The following is a 26,019-nucleotide window of genomic DNA, read 5'->3' as shown; positions in this document are numbered from 1 at the left end:
TAAGGAAGCTTAAGCAATAGTATGTGAGGACTGCCTTTAATGAATCTTGGTGGTGCTCTGGGGTTAAATGGGCTTGAATGGTCTTGGGTGGAAAGGATATGACTGTTTAAACAGTACAGCATTCAGCTTACTTGAGACTTTTCATTCTGCTTTAGTTCAGCTGCGCGAACAGAATTACAGCAGCTATTCTAGCTGCTGTTTCTGCAAAATACAGCAACACTTGCATGCCTTTTTTTCCCTCTGAGTATACGTTTAGTGCTCAATTCCTAGATAAAAATGTTGTCAACATGCATGTGTCCAGATAGCTTTAAATGGAGGCAATCTTCTGTTTTCTAGGGCCCTGTAAAATCTGGGTTCTCTGAAAATCCAAGTAACATCTATGTAAGTCTTGTGGCTTACATGCTTTTTTCATGCTTTCCCATAAGGAGAGTGAAAATGGTTTTGTTCTGTAGATTTTAACTAGAGGAGATTTTAGTTGAACTCTTGACACTTGACATAGAAGACATACTGCTTCAAAACACACCGCTTGAGATTCCTAATGTTCAAAATGGATGCGTTTCACGTTCTTGTTGCTAACTTAGTCTCAAATGATCTGTAAGTTGAAAAAGAAAATGCTTACCTATTAGGAAAGCTTTGCAAAGTTTTAAGTTGATGTTCTAAGCATGTTAGCATAATTCTTATGGGATAGGTCATGGGGGGAAGACCTAACTGACAAGTTAACACTAACTTAGCTTCCAGACTTGAGTCCAGTAGAAAACAAAGAGTATAAACCTGGTCCTATTGGGAAAGAGCGTTCTTTAAAGAACAGGAAGGTGAAGGATGCCCAACAGGGAGAGCCGGAGGGACAGGAAAAGCCATCTCCCACCTCTGTCAGAAGTCCCGAACCTGTCACTACAAAGGAGACCAAAGCAGCAAGTGAACTTAGTACGGAAATAGGAACGATGATATCTGTGTCTGCTCCAGAGTTCGGAACAAACACAAAGGTAAGAAAAACATGGAAAAAGTACTGACCACTGTTTTTAAATATGATTATATGAGTTAATGGTCACTGAACTAATATTTGGTTGCTTGCTGGTGATAGTCACCTGGACAGCAGAGCCCCCTGAGTTGAAATATATGAACAGTGCTTGAATTCAGCAGTTTTCCAGAAGTGGTATGGAGACATTATATCTCTGTGCAGATCTCACCTTGAACTGTTTTAAGCTAATTTATTGTCCTTCAAGTGTGAGAACTGCCCAAGCTTTACCTTTCCAGGGAAGAGTGGTACTGGAGCCTGGTGTAGGCAGATTGTGTAGCCTTGAATCTTGAACATGTTTGCAATGTGCAGGACAAGTGCTTGACTTTAAGCAGGGAACTGTAGTATGCTAGAGACCTTATAGGTCTAAGAGGTCAATATGTCAGCTTCTGAGGACTTGGGTATTGTGAGGATATTCCCTTGCAGTATCAGGATGTTCAGGACTGGTCATAGTTAGCCATCTGGAATTCCCCTGGCTTCTCTGTAGGCTTAACTGTGCTTAACCTTAACAGGTAGATTGCAACTTCCTGTCAGGATTCATCGTTCTCAAAATCCGTCTTTAGCCATGTTGCACTGACAGCAAAGAAAGGCTGAAAGGCAGCTACTCCTTTGTCTAATGTCTCATGTAAGGGGTGGCACGTGGAATGCTACAAAACAGCCCTTGCTGCTCGGAGCTGTGCTTCTTGAGCAAGAACTTGGCACAAGCTCTTTCATCTCTGAACTGTAAAGAAACCATACTGCTTGGATATCTGCTACTTACCTGTGTTGGTGATGGCAAAAGGCTTCTTATGCACTTGCAGTTTTACGAGTTCAGACACAAGTTTGTTTTGTGCTGTCTCATTCTCCCGTTTCCTGGTCTTAAGTAGAAATCTTCTTAACAGGCTTAGGAAAAAGATTGCTGCAGAAAACAGCAGTATTAACAGTTGAAGAATCATGCAGATAACGCACAGTTTAATGTTTCCCTGTGTGGGTTGTTTGTTTGTTTTTGACAGCCTTAGCAGCATTTACAAAGATGTTCTGCAAACAGATGATATGTTGTGAAATGTTTTCCGGGGCAAGAATTGTTCAGAGGGATGCTTGTGTCACACCATCAAAATTCATTTTTTTGAGTTGAAAGGCAAATATGTATGGAAATTCAGATTTTTGTGTCCTTGACGGTTTCAATCTACTAAGCAGGTGTGAATGGTCTGTGTTGATGTCAGAACAGGGTTAAGTGCACTTACTCTATGCAGAATGTGAAGTACAGACCCGTAAACACTTAGTCAATTACTTGCTGAGGAGCATGATCTATATATATATATGCTATGTGCTTTCTTGCCGTTTTTCAAGCTGTTATGACTGGAGCCATTACAGTGGCCTGCTTGAGACGTAGAGAAGGGGACTTTGACTTATTCTAAGGCACCTACGGAGTAGGAAATATATCTTGTTTGATTACTCTAGGCAGAGACCCTCATGAAGAGCTCTACTAAGTAAATCAGTATTGTTTCTTCGCTGTAATCGTAGTATAAAAACGTGGGGTATCTTCAAAAGGGCAGTCTGGATTTTATGGTCTTTCTACGCCTTTCTGTTTATCAAAAACGGGTTGCAAAGATTCTTAGAAGTATTGCAGTATAGGACATCAAGAGCAACATTTCATTTTGGAAGGGAGAGCAGATTGAAATGAACCTTTCTAGTTTGTGCTGCATGTGAAAATCCCCAACAATCTCTTTATCATGTTAAGTGGGTGCTAATAGAATAATTTAATCATAGTTGCGAAATTCCTATTTCAACAGTTCCCATTTTGTTTTTGAATTCCTTTGTTAGGAGTAGTTCCCCAGACATCTTTTCTAGAAAAGAGGTGGTTTATTTTTAATTCTGTGGAAGTTGAGCAACAGCCTGCATTTTTTTCCAGGAAAGAAACTTCCTCTAGGAAAGTCTTAACCACTATAAAGTGGCCATTAAAATAGTTTCAAATACTAATCTTGTCCTAAAGTTCTACAGTGATTAGTTTTACAGATCTTTTTTCATGCTTTTGTGTTTTCTGTCTTCATTAATGAAGGAAGAAGCGACATCACCATCCTTAATCTGTTGTTTGAATGTCAAGGAGTGTTAAAGTTTTAGCAAACCTAAATGATTTCTCTTTTAACACTCTTTAATATCCCTCTTGGAAACCAGTGCTCAGTTTCCAGGAAGAGACTCTTCCTACTTCTGAGAGCTAATTTTGGAAGCATCATGATTTAGTATATCTGGTAATTAAAACTTCCTGCAGAAGCCTTGTAAGAGTCCCCCTTTCACCCCCAAACAAGATGCTGTTATAAGAATACATGCATATATTGCAATAATTATGCAAGACAATTTTACCTTTAATTGTATGAATTAAAATTACTTTATACTGATTAGCTGTTTAATTTGGGATATAAAGATGGTCCTCTGAAGCGATTGCAGCTGCTTCTCTTGGGTTTTGCTGTATTTTTGGAGTAGAAGTGATTTATTGTGTATGTCTCTGAATCAGGTAAGACTCCCCCCTCCCCCCCTTTGTTTTCTTTACCTTTTTATCCAATTTGCAAGCAAAATCTTGAAGCTTTCAAATCTCAGTTGTGATGAATACCTGGCTGTGGGCATTGTAATGAAATATGCACATGTATTGGAGAGAAGCTGTATCTTTTGGAGATGATGCACAAGAGGACATAGCTTGTAGTTGAGAGTTGATTTTTCTCAGATGACTCAGCATCCGATAAGCTCCCTGGTTTGGATGGTTTTTACAAACCAGGAACAAGTCAAGCATTCCGTGAAAGGATCATTTATAGTCCGTGGTTCCCTTACGGCAGTATCATCTCTAAGGCCTACCTTACCCTTTTGTTTGTAAAATCACTTTAAGTTTTGATCTCTCTCCTTTCTGGACAAATTAGGTAGCTGTAAGATGCTTGCTTGTTCTTTTTATTTGGGTATCGATGACTTTCAGACGGTTTCTGAAAAGCATGCACAGCTTCTCTTGTGGTTATTGTTGCTAGTTTGTAATACAGGGCTTAGTTGGTTTCTTGGGTAAAATAGTTTCATAGGAGAAACATTTTAATTAAGACTCTGAAAACTTACAGGAATAGGCTAAAACTAAAGGAGAACTGTAGACTTCATGTATTGATAATTGAAGGGTGATGGTTAAGCAATCTACAGTTATGGAGTGTTTTCTAGGGCTAAAGGGCTGTCTTATCTGCACATTCAGGATGTCTAGCTTTTCTTGTAAGGTACTTCAGCTTTGCAAGTACTTCTAAGGGCACCAAAATGCATGTGGTTGTTCTTTCATTCTTTTGCATAAGAAGCATTTTTTTTTTTGCTGTTTCCAAAGTGAGGAAGAGAGCACTGAAAGGCCATGTGAAAATATCCATAGTTCTAATGTAACTTTGTAAGGCACTTCAGTGCTAAGACCTTACAAGACTTTGAATCCAAACCATGAAGGGATTTGGATAATGTTTTATTAAAAATTTCCTCCGCTCTATAGAGCCAGGCTTCTTTGAAAACCAAGAAGCCAGTTAATTAGTTCATTAAAAGGACCTTATGTTTAGAGCAACTTTATGTGCTTGTCTGGTTTTGCCTGAACCAAAATTAACTACTGGATGCAAATACAAATGTGCAACTTGCAGTTGAGTAGTTTGGATTGTGGGAACAAGGAGGGAAGGAAAAAACTAATTGGAGAAACAGTTCTTTCCACTTCCTTCATAGACACAAAAATGAGTGTGTGTGGTGGCCTCTTCTTGGTGTTTGGCACTGTTTCGGGCTTCAAAGTAGAACTTAAAACATTTAAACCTTATTCAGTGTCTGCTAACGAATGCTTCTTGGGAGTTCCATTCTTTATCTAGCAAAGTTTTGGGGTCAAATTCCAGTAGCAATGAACTGCCTGTCTGGAGGAGGTTCCAGTGGGCTTCAGCTTCCAAGCAGTATCAGTGCTTTTTTTCCCCAAGTTTGTTGTAGGTCATGCTCTAGGAGCATATCACTTAGGTGAATTTTCATCACACAGCTGTGATTTTTCAGTGTATACAATTAAATCAATGAAACTAGCCCTCTTTCCTTGAAAAACTAAGGTCTGCTCGACTGTGCCAGGAATGAGCTTCAAGGAAAGCCTCTGAGTAGACTAGAAATTTCATTCTTTTCCTTCTGTGAAATCACTGCCCAGCACAGAAATCAGGAGGCCAACTCTACTATCTGGAAACTATCTTGTTTCAGAGGAGGATAAATGAAAGTCACTCAATCGGATGGCTTACATCCCGCTGTTCTTTCTTAATCTGCAGGGCCTTCCTTGTCAAAGGTTTACCTAAGAAATGTTAAAGTTTATTTAAAGCTATTACAAGCTTTAACTGAAGCATTTTGCTTTTTAAACCAACTAGGCTAAAATGGCCTGTAGGAAGCTGAAGCACCTTGGGTGACAAATGATAATTGTTTGCACCACCACAATTCAGTGTTTAGTGCCCAGGAATTGCCTCACCCCACGTGCTCACTTTAAAGACGGTATTTTGAAGGTAATGCATTTTAAATAAAAGACCCTCCAGCTGTATATTGTAAGGCCATGAGGCAAGCTAATACCTCAAGTTCTTCTGGCCTTAGCAGCTATTCAGCAGCAAGGATTGCTGGACATGGCCACAGAGGGGAAAAAAAAGCTTTGGGAGGAAATTCTGACCTTCTGTTGCTTGGTAAACTCCTATAGAAGGTCTGACTTCCACCCAAGGAACTTGAAATCTAATTTAGATAAGGGAGATATTTTAATGGAATTATTTTTCTTCACAGGAGTCTGTAACAGACTACACTACACCTTCTTCTCATCCTAACACAGTGGCTACTAGCAGTACAAAAATGGAGGAGACTTTGGTGACGAACGTAAGTCTATTGCAGTGATCGTCTTGACTTTGAAGACAAGAAAATATTACATGCTTCTTTAGACCACAAAATACTGCCTTCAGCCAACAAGTCAGTAGGGTTTCCTTTGTGTTATTACTGGGCAACGCACAGCTGATTCTTGCTCTCAAGGACAGGTGGTCCAGTTAGTATTTGTTTCTGAACTCTTATTTTGTCTCAGTTATTTTACCTTAAAAAGCCATGATGAGCTAAAGAGCTTAAGAAGTGGGAGAAAATAAATGTTGCTTGGGGAATTTTAAAGAGCAAAAATAAGATATAATAGGAGAATTGGCCCTCACCTGCAGTCAGTTCTTGAACCTGGTGCCAATAACAAAGGTCTGTGAGCGTGTTTGAAGAAACGCATTTAAAATGAAGCAGCTCTGAAATCACAGCACATGAAGGGAGCAGCTCACTGTTTCATGAAAGCAGGCAGCAAGATGTCAGTTGTTCAGCTGTATTCAAGATTCAATGTTTGCAGGCCCCCCGGAGAATGGTGCTGGCTCTGTGTGTGTGTGTGTTACGGTGACCAAGAGGAATAGCTGGGTTGCGACCTGTAGCAGAGGCAAGTCTGTGTTGAGCTTGCTGGGTTATGAGGCTGGGAGCTTGGATCTTGTGATTCCTTTTGTTGCTTTAGCAGTGGAAATATAATCAGCTTTGAGAATTGAATTCAGTGGCTTGTTGATGGGGGAGGAAAGAATTGTGTATTAGGGTCTCCATGTTTTGTTAAATGGTCTTGTGAATTCAATGCAAGAAGTACATTTCAACTCATTGTGGCATTCTTCAGTGCAGGTTTGAAACAATGTTGGTGGACCTTCTTGTTCTGCTGGATTTCATGATGCAGTTGTGTTTTGTGCTGTTCTGGTCAGTCTGGGAGACTGAATTCTGTGGTGTTAATGATCTTTATGCTCCCTTGTGGCAAGATGGAGTTGGATTTGCAGCACAGGATAGGAGCTCCTAGCCACGAAGGAACTGTGCTGTCACCTGCCTCAAAGCTTCACTCTGTGGATCTCTTGGATTAGCTTTAGTTCATCCTGTGGAACTCCATTAACTTGGCACTTAAATTGTGAAGAAATGGTCAGAAGTAGCAGGCTGGCCATTAGGATGTTCTCTGTTACATTTCATTACAATTTCTTGGAGATCCATCGTGAGTGTTTTCTTGGTCAAAGATAGCAGTAGCGTTTTGTTAAGTTTGTTTTTCCCAAACTTGGCATTTTTCATCTTAACTGAAAGAAAAAATCACTTTAATTCAGTTGTCAGTTGGCAAATTCATTTTGGTGTCATGATCCTGTGACTTTGAAGGATTACAGTTTCCTCCTTCCAGAAACTGCATCTCAGAGCTCGAGAGGTCGCCAAACCCCATGTACTGTCCTGGCGCAAAGGGGCCAAACTTGGCTTGAGAAGAATTTTTGTGTAACAATAAACAAAAAAGGTATTCTGAAGTAAATCAAAGTAGAATGGTATTTGCTTGTACAGAAGACATTGACGCTTTGGAACATGAGTCTTCAGCCTCTTTTAAAGGGGGCTTAGAAGCAGCCCAGCACCTGCTGAATGCCTTTCCCCACCTACTAAATTTTCATCTTAGTTCATCAAATCTCCCTGCCACATGCTCAAGCCTTGAAGAAATTGTAGCTCATTTAATACTGCTTGAGCTTTGCTTTTCTGGGGCTTTTATAGTAGACATAGTTAGAATGTGATATGTGTTGCCTGCCTTTCAGGTGCCCCTGCCCCACACCCTTCCCCTCCCTAGGAGGGAGACTCTACAACAGAGCTCCAGCCTAACTCCAGTTTCTCCCGCTACCGTCGACCTCACCCTCAAGGTATGTACCACATCCCTCTAAGGGTCGTTTTCTTGCATGCAGGGGAAAAAAGTTAATGCAGAACTTGCTGGTGAAACCTTTTTTTAGAGCCTTCCTTTGTTTCCTCTGCTGAACTGCTTTTGCATATAAATGGATGGCTGAAACAACAGATTATATCAAAGGATGCATTTAAAGCATAAATTTCTAACCCCATTTTGCATTAACACCTGGCATCAACCAATCTTGGCTCCCACTACCCTGAGAAAGAATCCTAGCATTGTAACCTCATACCATAGTGTTCATGACAACCCACTGGAGTTTGACTGGGTGTTTTTTGTTTGAGTGCGTGGCATAAAGTTGCTTATTTGGGAATTAAAGGTTGTAAAGTAAACCAGGCTTGAATTTCTTAGCTGTGAGTTTTTGAGGCAGCGATACGTGGTCTTTAGATGGATGGCGAAAGCTTAAGATGGTCAAAGCTAGGTGGTACTTTGGTGTTGGAGCAGTAGATTTGTTGGTGTTGTAAGGGTTCTGTTTCCCGGTCTTCAGCGTAGAGCAAGCGCATACGCTCTTCCGGATGGCATTTCCTTGCTGGATTGTGGCGTTGTATAACTCACTAACATGGAGTTGGTCTCTTGGCTATGTATCTTTAGGAGCTCTTGGTCTCTCTTCGTGTTCTAGATCTGCTTTGTGATTGTGACTGTAGGTGACTGAACTAGTAGAAATGCTGCTGCTGCTCCTACGATTGAGGGAGAAGGGTGTTTGAACTTGGTTTCACTAAGCTGAGTTCCACTGGTGGCAGATGGGACTGAAAGCAGGGTTTGAATGCACAGCTAATAGCCTTTGGAGGAGCTTGTCAATCCCAGTGGCACGTTTTGACTGCTGCTTGCTCATATTCTCTGTGGACTGTAGTTATTAATGATCTCTCGTTGTACCTTTTCTTTTCTTTTGTTAACACTTTTTTGTTTGGTTGGTTTTTTTTTTTTTTTTTTTTCCTGAAAGAATGTAACACCGCTTTAAAACAGTAGGCATTTGGACTAGCAGAAGAGGGAGAGGGCTGGAGGGGGACAAGTAATTTAACAAAATAACTGGTTTTCTATTGCCTTCTCATGTAATACGTTTATTCATAATCTGATTTTCTGGCGTCTGAATACGTTTTCTGGAATAGCAGTCTTTGTTTAATAGCTGGATATCTGATTAACACAATATAGGTAGGAATATGAGTACAGCGTGATACTCCAAAGAATGTGACACTGCTGAGTTACAGGGCAGGCCGCGATCTTCGTTTGTGTATTTCATCCCACAACTTTGGTTTTGGTGGCAGAGGCTCAATTATTTTCTCAGCAGATAATAGATCTTGGATATGTGATAACCAAGTGAGTAAAAGATCCATGTTTTGAGGCTACCTTGAAGTACTCCGATCACAATCAGAATAGGAGGGTATTTGAAAACAGCTTGATCTTAATGGTGTTCTCTGCTCCAGCCCTTGGAATTCTGCCTCCTTTTGGCAGAAGCAAGGCAACATGCTTGTTGGGAAGCACACAGAGACTGTCACAACAGGCATTTTGGCCCAAACAGAGGAAAGCTGCTGTCTGTCTCATCCTGCGTGATATAATCCTTGCTTTCAAAAGATGCTTTTGGAGCAGCAATGAGCAAAGTGTTTTCTTTCCTCCCTAGAATAAAATTTCCATGCTGTGTCTCCAGAAAGGAATATCATTTTAATAACAAATTTCTTCTCTCCATCCTCTATCACAGAAAGTTTTCTCTGAAAAGACTCAGAAGGATTATCAGCCAAGTTACACCCTAAAACTGCTCTCATTACTCACCATCGTTCCACCAGTTTGTAATGTGCTCAGCTTGGAAGGCTCAAGACATCCATTTTCTTTGCAGAGACTTCTATAAAGAGCCCTTTAGAGAAGAGCTATTGCTCTAGAGAAGGAGCTGGGCAAAAAGTCAAAATCCGTCTTCAACTGAGCTCTCTGTCTCACTTCTGTTTTCCAGAGTTCAGTCAAAATTCCTGTGTAGACAAATGAATAATTTGGAACGGACTCTGACAGGCTGTGACTTCTTTCTCATCACTTGATTAAGCTGGGGCTTATTTGAGGATATTGACATGGGTATTTGTCTCCAGTTAACTTTCGCATGGACCATTAATGCAGCCTGTAGGTCAGTGGGTCAGCAGTGAAGAGAAGCTTTGAAGAACCCCAACTCACACTTGCCTCTTCCCATAACTAGAAGAGTAGAATCACACACCTTCCCCAGCTTCACTTAATTTTAGAGCTTTGTATTCTCATGGTGTCCCATGGATGCTCCTAGATTAACAGACTCCTGCATCCATTTTCCAGGTTTAAGAAATCAGAGATTTAAGGAGCTCTCTAAAAGCAAAGCTATTAGAAAGCTCAGGACTGTTACCGGGCCCTCGCAGCAAATTGTACAGGTAGGGGATGACCTGGAATCTAGGTAGTGTTTAGGTTAGAAAGACAAAATTCATTATGTAGCCTCTAGCTTCTCCAGGACATCATGGTATAGGCTTCTCTACCTTTTCCTTACAGACATTTACAGCACTTTCTTTTAAATGCAGAGCAGAGCTAAATTGTTACATATTTCATCAGAAGCCAGTGGTGTTCAGAAGGGGGCTTGTGGTCTTAGCCGTAGTGCAACTGAAGCACAATCCTTTCCAGGAGATTAATAATAAATCCTCAAGTTTGCCCTATCTACAAGAATTGGAACCAATTCAGAGCAAAATATTGTGGTGGGGAAACTGAGCATGAGTGCATGATTGCTAGGGAGAATGGTCTTAAAAAGGGAAATTATTTGATGTTTTAATCTGTCTGATTCAATATGTAACCCTGTTACAGCTTTCCCGATTCCTTTCATTCTTTCTGGGAGCACAGAGCTTTAGCTATTCTCCACTAAAGCAAAAACATTTGACTCGCTGTTGCTCACTATTGTATATAGCCTTGTTTGTGGGTTATTTTTGTTTGTTTATTTTTCAATTCCAGAACGCCAGGTGCAGATAACCTGCCTTGGTCTGTTAGACAGTGCTCCACTTGCATAAAACAGCGTTTTAAAGGCTATTATACAGAGACTGCAAGTCCCAGTTAGGGCTCTTGATCCTGGCAACTAGGTAAAGATTCTAGGTGAAAATGCACTTTCCTCTCTACGAGTTACTACTACTGCTGTTAGTATTAACAGTAGAATTTGCTGCTTCTACTGTTCAAGGTGGTGCCTGGCCTTCTGAAGTTTATATCAGCCAGAGGAAAGATTTCACCTTGCAGCTTCCAGCACTGCTAACAAAAATATTTTCATGGGAAATGGGGATAGCTGAGGATTGTACAGAAGTGCATGTGCCATGTTGGAGCACATAAATTGGGGAGTGTGGTTTTAAACATTAATATTTCCTTTCAGTCGCCTCTCAACAGTGTCTCAATTCAAATATCTGTTATTGCAAGTTTATTAAAGCAGTAGTCAGACTGATACTGACTGCAGTAGAACAATAATTCTTCCCTCTGTTGGTGGAACTGAGAACTGCATATAAAAATCTTAAGTTTTTCTTGCTGTGCAAGATTTAAACTCATTACAAAGACAGGAGCATGGAGTGTCTTTAGTGTTAATATAAAGCAGTATGCACAGGTCATGTCAGCTCATGATCGCTTTTTGAAAGGCAATTGCTTTGGAAATTAAACTTGAAATAATGATTTATCAAGAAAATAAGGTGATACTTTATTTACGTGGCTTAATAACTTTGCAGTAAAGGGCTTCATGGAAATACTTAGAGTGTTTTTTACCTTTCTTTTGCCCTATGCCTTTTGCTGTGTCTGTCAAACAAAATCCAGATGAGTTAGTGCGAGCAAATTCTCTTGAGTACTGAATGTTAAGATGAATTAATTATGCACGTGTGCAGTTGGAATAGAGAGGCTCCAGCATCAGGCTGTATGCTTTTTTTGCATGAAGAGTTGCACGATTTTCGTGACTAAAGAGGCTCGCATGAAGCCTGAATTGCCTTTTCAACTAAAAATAACTGTTGAAATAAGAAGACTGTTTGACTAGTTGAAACTTCCTAATAGATAAGAAAATGTGTTTTCTTTTAAATAGATGGAGTCTGCCCGCAAAGCATGGGAGAATTCCCCCAACATGGGAGAGAAGAGTTCACCAGTGACCTCCGCAGCGTCTCCCATTGCTAGTGGCAACGGCAGCAGCAGTAGCAGCAGCAGCGCTGGGCCAAGCACTGGTACTTACAGCTCTTTCTCTAGTGCATCAATGCCTCCTATTCCTGTGGCCTCAGTTACACCAACTACTTCTCTGTCAGGTACTGGTTGTCAAAATTATGTTCCAATGGTGTTGTTCTTTAACTAAGTTTTGCCATGAGATCAGATTCCTTTTGGAAGTATGTTTAATGCAAAGCTAATGCATTTGGTGCAATTATAACATGTCAGCTCTGGACAGTTGCTTCCCAAATAGTCTTGTTAACAAGGAGGTGCTTCCTGTTGTTTGCTTGACAGACAGCTGGGAGGGGATATCATAAAGACATCTCTCTGCCTGTGTTACTTGTGTAGGCTTGAGAGGTGGTAGATTTCTCCTGTTCACTACCATGTTGGTTTCTCCTTGTTAGACTGAATAAAAGCAGACAGGTGGACTTTGAAGAAGCTGGTAGCTCTGATGGCTGCTTACTTCTAGCAGGTGGCTTCAAATTTCTGTCACTTCATCCAGTTAGCTGTGCTTTTATTTTCACTTGCACTCTAGCTTTGGGAGTCAGGGCTTCCAAGAGCTGTTGCCATGCAGAGTAAGTGTCCAGGTGCTCCTCACAAACAGTGCTGCTTTCCGCCATGGATCTTATACAGCATCTTTTGTTTGCTGCCCTTGTTACATCTTCACAGCTGGAAATACTAGAATGTGTGAACAAATCCCAACTGAAGTGCTTGACAAAGGCCTTTCCTTGGTATAGCCAGGTTGACCAGTAAGAGGCACAGCTGCCATGCAGTGTGGATTACTAACCAAAGTGTAACCAAAGTCAACTTCTGTATTTTTTTAATATTCTTGTGCTCAAGAAATGTTAGGGTTGCAGCAGTTCCTGTACTGAACTTGAGTTGTTCTGTCCGTCTTACATGTACATCTTGTAGCATGAGAACAGCTATAATAGGATTCAGCATCCTTTCCAGTGATAAATATTCTTGTGTAGCTGTCTGAAAACTTTGGCCACTAGACAATAAAGTTTTAGAATATATTCAGCTGCTTTATGATATGTGGCTTGCTGTTTTCCTTTTAGGAGCTGGAACATACACAACCTCCTCACTGAGTACGAAGACTACAAGCACCTCAGACCCACCCAATATCTGTAAAGTGAAACCACAGCAGTTGCAGACAAGCAGTCTGGCTTCTGCTGGTCACTTTTCGCAGTTGAGCTGCATGCCATCCCTCATCGCTCAGCAGCAGCAAAGTCCCCAAGTCTACGTGTCTCAGTCTGCAGCAGGTAATAGTATTTTTGGCTGAGACAACATGTCTCTGCCCTTTTCTTAATGATCTGAAGTTGGAGAATGGAATTCGGTTTAGGTTTTCTCTGCAGCAAGGGCAGAATGATGGCAAGAAATTTGTAAGCAGGTATTCAATTGGGTCTTATTCTAAATATGTGAAGTTCTGCCCTTATGTGTAAAGATTGTGCTATGCTGTCAGTTGTCCACTGAAACAAAAAAAAGTTGTTATTTCTTTCTATACTATCTTTTGGATGCAGAACTAGAAATTCCTGTTTAAGACAAGTAATGACTTCAGTCTCAGCTTATTTCCTCAAAAGAGCTTCAATAGCTTATAATCACGGCATTTTTATTTAAAGAAAACCTTCCGTAAGTTTGTTTAAATTACATGGCAGTATAGCACGTTCTTCCATTTTCTTCACCCAAACCTCAGTTTAGGCCAGAATCTCTTTGTTCATCGCTGCAAACATCTTAAAAATTGAATAGGACTGAAAATGGATATGCAGGACTGAGAGATTATGGGAGTGAGTTTGAAGAGTCATCAGTGCTGAACAGGCACCTTGCTCTTCAGTCCTGAGTTTCATTTCTTGTTCTACATAGTAGTAGTCACACTGAGAAGTACCAGCAGTGGCTCTGTGTCTAACTCTTGATGAAAACCTATCTGGCAGGGAGGTACTAATTGAATTGCTCTTTCTGTGGCGCTGCAGCTCAAATCCCGGCATTCTACATGGATACAAGTCATCTGTTCAACACCCAGCATGCACGCTTGGCACCACCTTCCTTGGCACAGCAGCAAGGCTTTCAACCAGGACTTTCTCAGGTATTTAGATATGTCTTTTTTTTCCTCACTACTGTATTGTCTTTAAAATGCTGTGGATGAGCTAGTGGGGAGAAGGATGGGGCTAAAGACTCTAAAAATGAAATTGTGCCCATCCTTATTTCATTCTGAAGAATGCATTTGTTTTTTGCTCCTGTGAACAAAAGCATTTGTCATGAAATTTAATAGAAAAAGCTTTCTCATAAATACACTTAATATAGTAGGATATAGGTGGCCATGTTACTGAAGGCTTTTTTACTTTTTTAGTAAAAATGCATGAAGTTTTATGCAATCTTGTGCAGTTGTTTTGTACACAAATCTAAATGATTAATGCCATTTTTGCTGTTTAATTGCAGAGGAAGTGTAAAAATACACAATTAACTTTATTAGCAGGAGCAATATCTCCATGTAGCCTTGGGGTTTCACCTTGTTTGTGGTGTTCCTGTTGACATCTACAACAAAACCTGATACACGTTTGGTGCATATAACTTTAACAAGTGTGAATAGCTGTGGATTTAGTTCATAGTCCTTGGATAGCTAATGTTTTCTTCTGTGTGCAGCCTGCTTCAGTCCAGCAGATCCCCATCCCCATCTATGCACCTCTACAAGGACAGCACCAAGCTCAGCTGAGTTTAGGAGCGGCACCAGCTGTTTCACAAGCCCAGGAGTTGTTCAACTCCTCCTTACAGCCCTACAGGTAAGCAGCATATGTGGACTTGTTTGTTTTTTGAGTGGCAGAATTTACAGAGCCTGCTTCCTTACAGACTCATGTTCTGTGTTCAGTAGCAACTTTCTGTCTTTCCTGAGATCAATCTCTCTCATCTATTTGTGCCTTAAGAAAGGGGCTGGCTGAGATCTCTGCACACTGGCTGTCTGGCTCCAAGTGTCTTTGCAGATGTAGTTTCAGGCTCTTGCACATGCTGTAGGAAAACTTGCTATAGCAATGCAGAGAGTTGAAGCCACACAAGATGGTCTTAGCAGGGAAGGTTTAATTGGCTGTGAGTTTCCTGAATGTCTTAACCCCTAAGTCAGTTCTCTGTCCTGAGCACTCTGCTAAGCAACTCTTGTATTGGATGAATACACTTTCTCAGGTGGAGTAGTGCGTTCTGCACATCCAGCTTTACAGTTCATCAGATCCATATGGTTTATGAAGGCATAATGTTTTCTGGCTGGTGGTACTGTTGATTACAGCTGATTGACTGTTTAAAAATGTTTGAATGGGTTAACTTTGTGCTTGGCTGACTTTCTTTTGGAGGATGTATTGCCCCTTGTTCCACAGTTTAGCCAACTGTTTGCAACAGAATGTCATTACAGATATACAGTTAGTCTGGCATATGGTCCGGATTAAATGCTGCTGGCTGATGTGATAATGAGCAAAACCCAGTACTGTTTGGGTTGTGCTGTATTTAAAAGTATGAATATCTTTCCCACATCTTAAAAGATGCAGAGGGGAATAAGCTTTGACATGTGGAAGTTAACTGGTCTAAATTAAAAAAAATAAATAAATAAACCTGAAATACAGGATAAGATTTCTTTTTCTATATTAAAGACAATTTTCTGCATGCATTCTGGAATGCTTATGTTACAATTTAACTTGTAAATTGGCAATAATGTAAAGCACAAAATCTAATCTTTTGGAGAGGTAATTTAAGATGACAGAGTGGAGTTAGACCAAGTATTCTGTCAAAGGAGGAGCATGTGGCCTCTATGCAGAGCAGATGGACAAAACCCGAGCTTGTACGTGTCAACCAAGTATTTCATGCAAAATGTGTTTACATCAAAAACGTTCTGTTCTGTCCTCTCAGAGTCTTCAGCAGAGATACTTTAAAACTGCCTTTGATTCTGTGATCAGAATGTGGCCTTTCAGCTGACTTAATGCAAATGTTTGGATAAGTATTTCCTGATGGACTAAAACAACCTCTGTATAAGTACCGTGCTGTACTGGTTTTGGTCCTTGCTTTTTAAACGAGCTGCAACTTCCCCATGCTGCTGATACGGCGGTTGAATATCTAGTTAAAACTGGACTCTTTGTCTGTCAGTGGTCTGGATTTTTTTGAAGTCAAGACATTAATTTTAAAACTACAGATTTTAGCATTCAGTGATTTAACCTGCAAATATTTCAGGTCAGAATATGGAAATATTGGAAATTAAGAGAACAAAGCAGTTATTTTCCATGTTTAAGTGGGACTTAGACACATGTGATAGTTCCACACTATGCTTGCCTCATAGCATAAAAACTAACTGAAACTTTTCGTGTGTTACAATTCAGTTAGAACCACGTGGTGATTACTTAACGTGCACATTTAAATAGCTTTATGTACTTGATTATTTAAATAAAAAGCATAGTCATTATTCTCATGGCCTTTAGTAGCACCTGTTATTTTGCTGCATATAGAGTAAATGGAAAAAGTCTAGATTTTCAGATGAAAATTTGGCCAATATATGCAGGAGTTCTAGGTGTGTTTGAAGCGTATAACTGTCTTCATAATTCTTAGTGGCTCCTGGTTGGACCGTGTATGTGTTTTTATATGTATGTGTCAATGTCTTCAATCTCTTGCAGATCCCAGCAAGCTTTTATGCAGAGTGGTCTGTCTCAGCCATCGCCAGTAGTTCTCTCTGGTACAGCCTTGCACAACTTCCCAGCTGTGCAACACCAGGAGCTGGCTAAGGCCCAGTCAAGCCTAGCGTTTCAACAGACTTCTAATACACAACCTATTCCTATCTTATACGAGCATCAGCTTAGTCAAGCTTCAGGACTGGGAGGCTCTCAACTTATTGATACACACATTCTCCAGGTAGGAGATACTCTGAAATGCAAAATGACTGCAATCGTTTGATACAGATAATGCAATAATAAATCAAGTACTGTCTAGCTTAAGATAAGTCTGCCTCTAATATTACACGATAGTCAAGTTGGCAGGGAAGTTCAGACACTTAAGACAATGTTCTTGTTATTTCATGCAGATACATTAGAATAATCTCTGGATTGAGGATTGTTCTCCCAGCTATTTTACAGGAAACCGTGCATTTATTGCTAGTTTGATTTCTGTTACCTTAAGTAATAAAGGAATGTTCTACCACTTGTAAATGAGAGCTGAAATCTTCAGGTTTTCAGATTTCTGTGCTACTTTTTTTTTTTTTTTTTTTTTTTTTTTTTTTTTTTAACACCATAGTAGTTGAAATAATGTGTCAGGCTGTCTTAGACCTGTTTTTCTTCTCCATGTAATGGTGTCTTTCTCATTTCCTAGGCCAGAGCTACACTTACCCAGGCTTCAAATCTGTATTCTGGGCAAGTTCAGCAGCCTGGCCAGAGCAATTTCTATAACACTGCACAGTCTCCCAGTGCTCTCCAGCAGGTAAACTATGGCATGGTAAATTTCCTAAATTGTATTCTTCTTAAAAGCATGTTGTTGTTGTTTGTGTTTCTTAGTTTGGTGTAGGCAGTTGAGACAATCTTTAATTCTATCTTAAATACAAGAATTGAAAACTGACTGCAAGGAAAGCTACTGTGGCAGCGCTGAAGAACTTGAGTTACTGAAAAATTTAATGGTTTACAAGTTCATATCAGTTGCTGTCTGGCAAACTTTTCTTAAATAATCCACTTCCTAGTGATAGCTAAAGATTTAATCAACATAATAATGTTGCTAATTGGCTCAGGCATAGACTGCCTTTATGGGAGCATATAGCAGTGACAGTGGGGAGGGAGCCAGGCAAAATGCAGATGCTTAATGCAGCCTAATTGGTAAATACCAAGCCCCGTTGGGGTAAAATCTCAGAGCTGCCAAATGTGTCTGTGAGATCAAAAAGAACCCAGTTTGCTATGTGCAAGCCTTCTGGCGTATTTGCAGCATGCTTTGTAGTGGCTTCTGTCTTCTGGTTCAAATTTCATGGGGGTTTTAGGGTTGGTTGCTTTTGATATATTTCTGTTTAAGTAGCTTGTTAAATGTTTAAAATGGGCTGTTTTATTGTAATAGACTACTTCATAGACATGGAAAGTGGTCAAGACAGGAATCTGGAAAAGAGTCTTAAAAATGAGTTTCATGTTGAAAATTGAGCATAAAAGTTCTCAGAGCCCTGTAGAAGGGCTAGTTTAATGCGTTCAAGCTTGACTGTCTCTGCTTTTATGCCTAAGAGCAGAGCCTTGGTTTAGTCTTTCATATCTGGAGAATATCACATCATCTAGTCACCCCCAGTATTATTTTGAAGGGTTTGCATTGATGGTCAGACTAGGAAATGTAGGAACTCTTGCAGATCAGGTCACTGCTGTGGTATTTTCACCTCTTTATCACTAGCATTCTGCAGTATTTTCAGCCCACAGCATTCCCTGTTAATGAAAACAAAGGACTGTCCTCAAGTTCTGTTTAAGCCAAGAAATGCCTGATGCTTGGCACTTCTGAAAAGGAAAATCTCCTGAGCAGTGCCATTATGATGACTGCAATTATTTGATGATTTAAAAAAAAAAAAAAAGACCATCTTGCTCTACTTTTATTTCTAATTGAATTAAATTTCCTTCTTCCAACTTGGAGGTCATGTCGGCTGATGTTGGAGTTTAGTTCTTTTTCTGAAAAGCAAAGACCAGATATCAGAACTGAATATAAAGGCTTAGTGAAGAGCGAATTCAATTATCATTTACTCGCATCTCTGTGGGCAAATATATGAACTTATTTAGCTGTTTGCCCTAATTATAGCTGTTCCTGTAGAGCTAGTAGAGAAAGTTAAATAATCACCCTAGTGTATATGTTGCTGGTGATTCTGTACTTTTGTTTTCCAGGTGACTGTACCTTTACCAGGATCACAGCTTTCTTTGCCCAACTTTGGATCCACAGCGCAGCCACTAATTGCCCTCCCCCAGTCTTTGCAACCACCACTACAGCACACACCGCCACAAGCACAGGCTCAAAATCTGAGTAGACCTGCACAAGTAACCCAGCCTTTCAGAGGATTAATCCCAGCAGGAACTCAACACAGCATGATTGCTGCAACTGGGAAGGTAACAATATGCTTAAGTCGATAGGACAGAAATTCATATGAAGTGTTGGTTCTACATTGTCTCACAGCAGCAGCACAGCAAGCCGTGCTGCATCTGAAAACCTGCCTTGACCTTCAAAGGGAGGGAGAACAAGGTAAAAGAGCCAGACAATGAGTCTCTGAGTGACTAGGTTTGTACACTTGGCAAAAGTTTGGCTGAGTTTAGCTGATGAATAACTTGCTACCAGTCCCTTTGCATTCTAGGGCATATTTAGCTTCATAATGACTTGGTAGACCAGAATTAATAGGATATTTCACATAGGAAGCAGTGCAGAAACTCATACAGGAGCCACTGGTAGAGCAGCAGGCAAACAGCACTGGACTATCAGCACAGTTTTTTGATTCTGGTTGTGCACAACATTGTTGTCACTGTGTTTCTTGTCTAATGCTGGAGAATGTCACCTCAAAAAGAAATGAAGAGGTGAGTCGTGATTGTGGGTTTTTGCCTTGAGGGTGATTTTGCTTCCCTATGTTTAAAGATTGTCGTGTTTCTGCTAAGGATAGTCAACTTAAAAGAGCCACTTTTAATGGATTATTTTTGCTACTTGTGCTTCACGACTTGTGCTATATGGAAAGTTATTGTCCCAGGAACCTAATTTATACTGTTTCATGTACTATTGTCAACTCTTAAGCTGAACTGTTGACTGCACTTGTGAGAGGACATAAAAGATTCGTTGCTCCATTTAGAGCTTGGAGATTAATTCACAAATCCCTTTGCTGTATGCTTTGTTTAATAAGAACTGTTTAATTGGGGATGTTGCCCTAAACCACTTTTTTTAGGGCCAAAAACTTGGAATGAATCATGATCTTCCAGAATAATTAAGGGAGATTCACGTTCAAATCCAATGCTATAATTGGAAGTAAGTGCCAGAGTGCAGGAAATTTGTATGCAAGTGGGCGTGCTGCTGGGCTGTCCTGCTTTTCAGTTTAGCTTTCACCTCCCCTTGCTTTAAGTGACCTTTATTCATTGAGAAGAATCTGAGGTAAGCTAAAAGTACAGGTTACCCAGTAAAATTAACTTTAAAAAAAAACACATTAGAAAAAACACATCAACTACTATTTTTCAGATATCAGAAATGGATCTGAAGGCCTTTGGAAGTGGCATTGAAGTTAAACCTGGCACACCGCCGGTTACTGGCAGAAGTACTACTCCAACTTCCAGTCCCTTCCGGTAAGAGTCTTTTAAGCTCAGAATTCCTTGAAGTCAGATCTCAAATGTTGTAAGGAATCAGCCTTGATCAGCCAATTATTCCAAAAGGTATGAGGTGAGGGGTCACTAATGTAAATACCTGCTGCTTAATCTTAACTCAAAAGCAGTGTGCCCGTAGATCATCGCTTCTGCTGCGCTTGGCCAAAAGCATAACAAAATGGGGGCGTTTGAGTTAAATGAAATTGAACAATCCTCCTAAAAACTACCTGGGATTGTACGAGTAGAACACAAGAGTGGTAGGAAATAGGTGCTATGGGGTGATGCTGTAGACTGGGTGATTTTTGTTTTGTTTTGTTTTTGTTTTTCATTTCATCTTAACTGTCAGTACTTAAATTGAAATTACTCAAAATTTCAGAGCGCAGTAATTGTAGTAACAGCTCTGGAAAACAAATAGTCACTGTGTGGTCTACAAGCTTCTCAAAAATGAACTTAGTATGCATGTTTACTTTGTTAATTGGTAAGAGTTTTGCTGTCAATCTTTCCATATCATAAAACACTTCTGTGTCTTTTATCTTTGTATTACTAATTGCTAGGGTTGTTTGCCTTTGCCACCAGTACATCCAGAAGAATAGCCAATGTTGGTTTCTCTCTGAAGAGTTTTTTTAGCTGAATGTTGAATTCCTAGTTAAGTTTTAGCTAAAGCCAGAAACATCCTTTGCATGAGGAGTGTGGTGATTCAAACTGATGGATATATATATATATATATATATAACTTTTTTTTTTTTCCTTTAGGGCCAGTTCTACAAGCCCTAACAATCAATCCAATAAAATGAACAGCATTGTTTACCAGAAGCAGTTCCAGTCAGCAGCTGCCGCAGTGAGAATGACACAGCCGTTTCCTGCACAGTTTGCACCCCAGGTAAACTGGTGACTCCTACAAAACTCTCTTCTTTATACCCTGGTTACACTTATCGGTGTTTCTGCACATTTGACTACAGGGAGATATAAAACCGCAGTCTTCAAAGAAAAAGACCACTGATTTGAAGAATAAGGCAGAAAAAAAAAAAAAGTAAAAGCTTTTATGTAGCTAACTAGTAATACATGTTTTGCAGTCTTCTAATTTTGACAGTTGTGTGCACCGGAGAGTAATTTAACACTAGTTGTGTCTGATGTAGAACAGAGAGTTCTGCTGGTTTCCCCACACAGCTGTAATAGACTTTGTTTCTGCATAAGTAAGTCTTTCAGAATCTTAGTATCTCAGAAGGGTCCCAGTGCAGGTTTTAAATGTTTAAAAATGAAGCAGATTGATAGTTATTTGCGTGAAATGCACATCAGAAGTCTTCATGGAGTTTAGAAGAGTCCTCTGAAGGTTGTACAGCCCAGCCTGCTGCTTCAGGGCTGCTCCTAGCACTCCAGGGTTGTAAGTGACTGCAGTCAGGCTGTTAGGGAAATGTAGATATAGCCCCTATATAAAAATGTGCGATTTCAGACCTGGAGAGACTGCACTAATTTTCTTTTATTATTATTATTATTTTTAATTATTATTATTATTTGATTGCAGCTAGCAGAAGCTAGCTAATCTAACCAACCTAACACTAGTGACAAAAATAAGACTCTTTTCTTGGCATCTTTTGATGGAGCAGGCTGTTTCCCCCCACATTTAAGATAATGCCAGTGCAGTCTGGTTGGCAGTTTCATTATTGTGAAGTGTCTCTCTGTTGTTTTTCCCCCCTCCCTTAGACCCTCTCTCAGCCTAACCCGATCCCTTCATTGGTAAAAGCCCCGTGTACTAACCCCTCCCCACTGCCTGTTCAGAGGCTGCCAGTAGTGCTGCCCGGTCAGATGGTGCCTCAGGTGAGCACAGGCCTCATGAGCCCCCCTCCTGTACTGCGTGTGGCCAGGGGTCCTAGTGGATCAGTGTCTGGAGTCAGAGGTAGTCAGGCCCAGGCCATGATGAAGGCTGAAGAGGGCATGAACGTGTGTGGACACCAGTTCAATCCCAGTGGCTTGTTAGGCCTAGAGAGGGTCTATGAATCTTGTCTCAAATGGTTGTGAAGCGGTTGCTGCTGCTGAAGTTGGTCTCAGCGACTAAATTTCAGGAGCCTGAGTCTTTACACGAGAGATGGAGCATATGAACCTGAACATTAGTTGTCACCCTTCAGGATGAAGCAGCGGCCACGGTCTGTGTGGGGACATGTCGTGCACTTTTGGTAGAGCAAGCTGCTTGTATGGATAAGGTCATGGAAGGAGCTCCTTCATTTACTGCCTTTCGCCATAGAACATGTGTTGTGAAGGAAAGCTAATGTGTGTTTTTCACAGTGATAAACATGTATGATTACAGCACAACTGGTTACCCCCTTAAATTCCAGATAATGTGCTCAGTTCAGTGTCCTACCCCTGGCCTATGCTACCTGTGGCCCTACCAGGTGGTGCCTGGTGTCATCCCGACTCTGTTATCAACTGAATTGGGCCAGGCACAGTAAACAGAGCTGGGCAGTCCTAGTTTTCTGATTCTCTCTGCAAACCATGTTCAGAGGGGTATAGGTTATTCTGGCATCCTTCTTGCAGCCCAGTAATCCGGCTGTTTATCTTAACCTCGGGGGTTGTCTGAAAGCCAGGCAGAGGATTTGGATGTCCCTGTCACTACAGTAAACACAGGCTATTTTTGCACATCCGAGTTTGGGGGAGGGTTGTGGTTTTGTTTGTTTTTTACTGTTGGTGGTTGAATTTGGAGCTACGGTGCAGCTTGGAGCTGCTAAGAGCTTTTGTGGCAAATTTCTGCTTTTTTCCCCCTTTTTTTTTTTTTTTGATAAAATGATTAAAGTTATGGAAGATTGGGTACACAGAGGCTTGGCTTGTATGCATAACATGCTGCTTTTTAATTAAAAAAAAAAAAAAAGCATTTGCCAGTGTTGGGCCTGGTGGTGCTGATTTCAGAAGCTTGACCTCTTAGAGCCGTACTTGCCTTCAGCCTCGATCTGGTCAGGAGAGGTGGGTACTTGCTCTGGAAGGCCTGGTCTGCGCAGTGCTTTGCTGACAGAGGAAAAGTCCACATAGCATAAATCTGTTAGAGCAGGGGCTGTATGTCACAGGCGCACGTCCAGGTGCCGAGCAGGATGCGGGGGCAGCAGTGCCGGTGCCAGCCGTGCCCGCGCAGCGCATCCTGGAATTCTGCACGGACAGCTTGCCCTTGCGCGTGCCTCAAAAAGATGTTTCACACAACTTGATCCCTCTTCTGAAGCGAGGAGTGTAAAGAGCCAGGGGACCCTGGGCAGGATGTAAAACAGACTTCTGAGCCAAGCGCCCAGACGTGGCGACAGCCGGGAAGCCACGGGAGGCGCACAGCTTTTCCAGGGAAGCCTGGCCGCTGTGGTCAGCTTAGGAAGCCCCTTCGATTCCTGTGCCCTGTCTCCAGTAAATATATTTTCTCTTTCTTAAGGCAAAGCAGAGAGCAGAGGTACTTCAGTCCACACAGAGGTTCTTTTCTGAGCAGCAGCAGAGCAAACCGATGGGAGGCAAAGCGCAGAAGGTGGAGGAGAACGGCAGCAAAGCCGCCGAGGCCGTTGCCGACTCCGCCGGGAGCTGCCCGGACAAGGCGGAGGAGAAACCGGCCCCTGCGCCCGCCACAGCCACCAAGCCCGTCAGAACTGGACCAATCAAACCTCAGGCAATCAAAACGGAGGAGACAAAATCGTAGGGGCCGTGTTGCCGTGGAGGTGGGGGAAGAGGGGAGGGCGGGCGAGGTGACAGCAGCGGGAGCCCGAGGGGTGAGACGTTAGTGTCGCCTCTCCCCGTGGGGCTCTGACCAGCGCACGGGGCGTAGAAGCCATCAGCGTTTACAATGTCAACTGCGTATCCAGCTGAGCTTCTAAGCTCCTTGGGCTTGTACTTTTCTAACAGCATGAGAGCTGCTTCTGGTAGTGTGTGCGCACGTGTGCGTGCACGCGTGTGCGCATGTATCGCTTACACACCTGTGTGCTGCCCGCGTGGGAGCGGAGCGAGAGCAGAGCGGGGAGGAGGTGGCCTCTTCCTGGCTGGCAACGTGGATTCTCCTTGTTCGGGCCCTGTTCTTCAGCTGCTATTTATCTTTTTATAAACCCATGTGTATGAGAATATGCAGATCTGAAGGCAGTGCTGGGCTGGGTGATGTGTGTTAAGTTTTTTTTTTTTTTTTTTTTTTAGTGATTTAAGAAGCTGCTGTCTTGTAATGAATGGGGGAATTAGGTAGTGGGCAGAACTGCCTCTGCCATGTGACATCTAACCCACTATAACACAGAGTAACCTTGATGTTGTTGAACTTCCCTCTGCAGGCAGTGCTTGCTGGCTGCTGCTTCTTGGATGATAATATACTGTATTTAGATCACAATATGGAAATGCTGTTTGGCCACCTGTGTTTTTTTACATCCACTCCCCCCGCCTCCGTTGTTCACCTCTGGAGTTGAAAGGTTAAGCGCATCGATAGTCAAACTTGTCCTGTTCACCTCTGTCCAGCTACCTTTATATGAAGCGAGTGATCTTGAAACGGTTTCCAGCTTATGTCTGTATAGAGCAACGAGCACTTAAAACTGTGCCACTAGAATAAAAGAAACCTTGTCAGATTAAAGCGATTTTTATCTAAAAGGTGCATTCTTTATATCAAGCTGCGTCGCACCGCCTCCTGGCCCACAGTGTGCTGGAAAGTAGAATCAAGTCAAATAATGCCTTTTTAATTGTATCCTCTAGTATTATAGCTGTAGGACAGTACTGTATGATATTTCTGTGAATGTAAGATATCCTGTACCTGCTTATGATATGTAGTAGTGACTGTGCTATACTGGAGCTGTTTTTAATAATGTTATTCTAGAGGTTTTTTTCCAGACAATGATTGAAAAGCTAATAAAAAGCACCAGGTACCACATCAGTAGCAGAATTTGCTGTTTTTTCTGGGATTTTGTCTTTTTTTTTTTTTTTTTTTTTTTTTTTTTTTTTTACATTTTTGGAAAGAAGAGTTGAGTTGGAAGTCTAATGTGTATAATTTTGTTCAAATGACTGCAGAAGCTGGAAAGGCTGTTGCTGCTATTGATGCCTAGTGAATCGCTATTGGTTATCTTTTTATATAAATATATATATAATTTGAATTTTTGGAAACTTTAGCTGTGATGTCAACTTTGGAAAAAAGTATCCCACTTGTAGTGTGAGTTGGCATTGTACAGAAATTAACAGCCATATTGGTCTAGAAATGTTAAACTTAATTTTTTTTTCCATTTGTACAGGGGTAACGCACTGTATTAAATATGTAAGGTCTTATTTACATGGGTTTGATTACAGAAACTAATAAAGTATTCTCTAAATAAAGTACCCGGGTAATCTCATGATTAGCTAAATGCCCCAGGACGCAAGCAGATCACCTGAATAGCATGTGCCAAGGGAAACGTGCGTGTTCCAAGCCGGGAAGGCAAATCCGTGGAGCGAGACGGCGCGTGTGGAGCGGCTGCTTTTTGTCTCTTTCCTCACCCTTCCTGCACTTGCTCCTTCTCCAGTGAAGGTCCCGCGGGACGCAGCTTCCACCTGGCTCTGCTGTTGCTTCTGCGGCGCGTGGGCAGCCTGGCTGGGCGTTAGCTGGGTGTCCTGGGGACGATCAGCTCGGCACGGGAGACGCGGAGGAGCCAGGCCCGCGCACGGACAACCCCGGACAGGAGCCGCCGGCTGCCTCGCTGCTCAAGACCCTTCAGTTGCTGCTTTTCCTGTTCATGGGCACGGGGCCAAAATTAAACCAATGGCCACGTAACAAACTTGTGACAGTTTAATTCAAATCGCACAAATACTGGCGTGGTCTGGACCGCCCTCAACCCCTGGGCGTAATGAAGGGTTAAATATCATAAATGGCCCTGCAGTCTCGCTTGCAC

The 26,019-nt window shown here is 41.5% G+C and overlaps 1 protein-coding gene across 10 annotated transcripts in view; it reads left to right on the top strand.

Annotated features, from left to right (window-relative positions):
- The window catches only part of PRRC2C (proline rich coiled-coil 2C), a 63,240-nt gene extending 39,367 nt beyond the window's left edge, over nucleotides 1–23,873 (top strand). For 2 of the 10 annotated variants that reach the window (XM_088524448.1, XM_088524446.1), the window contains exons 22-34: nucleotides 732–983; nucleotides 5,771–5,860; nucleotides 7,594–7,695; nucleotides 11,767–11,980; nucleotides 12,938–13,141; nucleotides 13,847–13,959; nucleotides 14,517–14,653; nucleotides 16,517–16,751; nucleotides 17,205–17,327; nucleotides 18,728–18,946; nucleotides 20,052–20,155; nucleotides 20,927–21,053; nucleotides 23,574–23,873. In XM_088524448.1, the coding sequence (XP_088380574.1) occupies nucleotides 732–983; nucleotides 5,771–5,860; nucleotides 7,594–7,695; nucleotides 11,767–11,980; nucleotides 12,938–13,141; nucleotides 13,847–13,959; nucleotides 14,517–14,653; nucleotides 16,517–16,751; nucleotides 17,205–17,327; nucleotides 18,728–18,946; nucleotides 20,052–20,155; nucleotides 20,927–21,053; nucleotides 23,574–23,831 (2,178 nt within the window). In that variant the 3' untranslated portion in view covers nucleotides 23,832–23,873. The remainder of the gene's footprint in view (nucleotides 1–731; nucleotides 984–5,770; nucleotides 5,861–7,593; nucleotides 7,696–11,766; nucleotides 11,981–12,937; nucleotides 13,142–13,846; nucleotides 13,960–14,516; nucleotides 14,654–16,516; nucleotides 16,752–17,204; nucleotides 17,328–18,727; nucleotides 18,947–20,051; nucleotides 20,156–20,926; nucleotides 21,054–23,573) is intronic. The other 8 variants (XM_088524447.1, XM_088524453.1, XM_088524450.1 and 5 more) reach the window with 8 other exon arrangements.
- Nucleotides 23,874–26,019: the final 2,146 nt, after the last annotated feature.

This window comes from Tinamus guttatus, unplaced genomic scaffold (assembly GCF_059628265.1).
Source record: "Tinamus guttatus ecotype Peru unplaced genomic scaffold, ASM5962826v1 Tinamus_guttatus_pri_ptg000211l, whole genome shotgun sequence".
Taxonomy (NCBI): domain Eukaryota; kingdom Metazoa; phylum Chordata; class Aves; order Tinamiformes; family Tinamidae; genus Tinamus; species Tinamus guttatus.
This window is presented reverse-complemented; position numbering and strand designations above follow the sequence as displayed.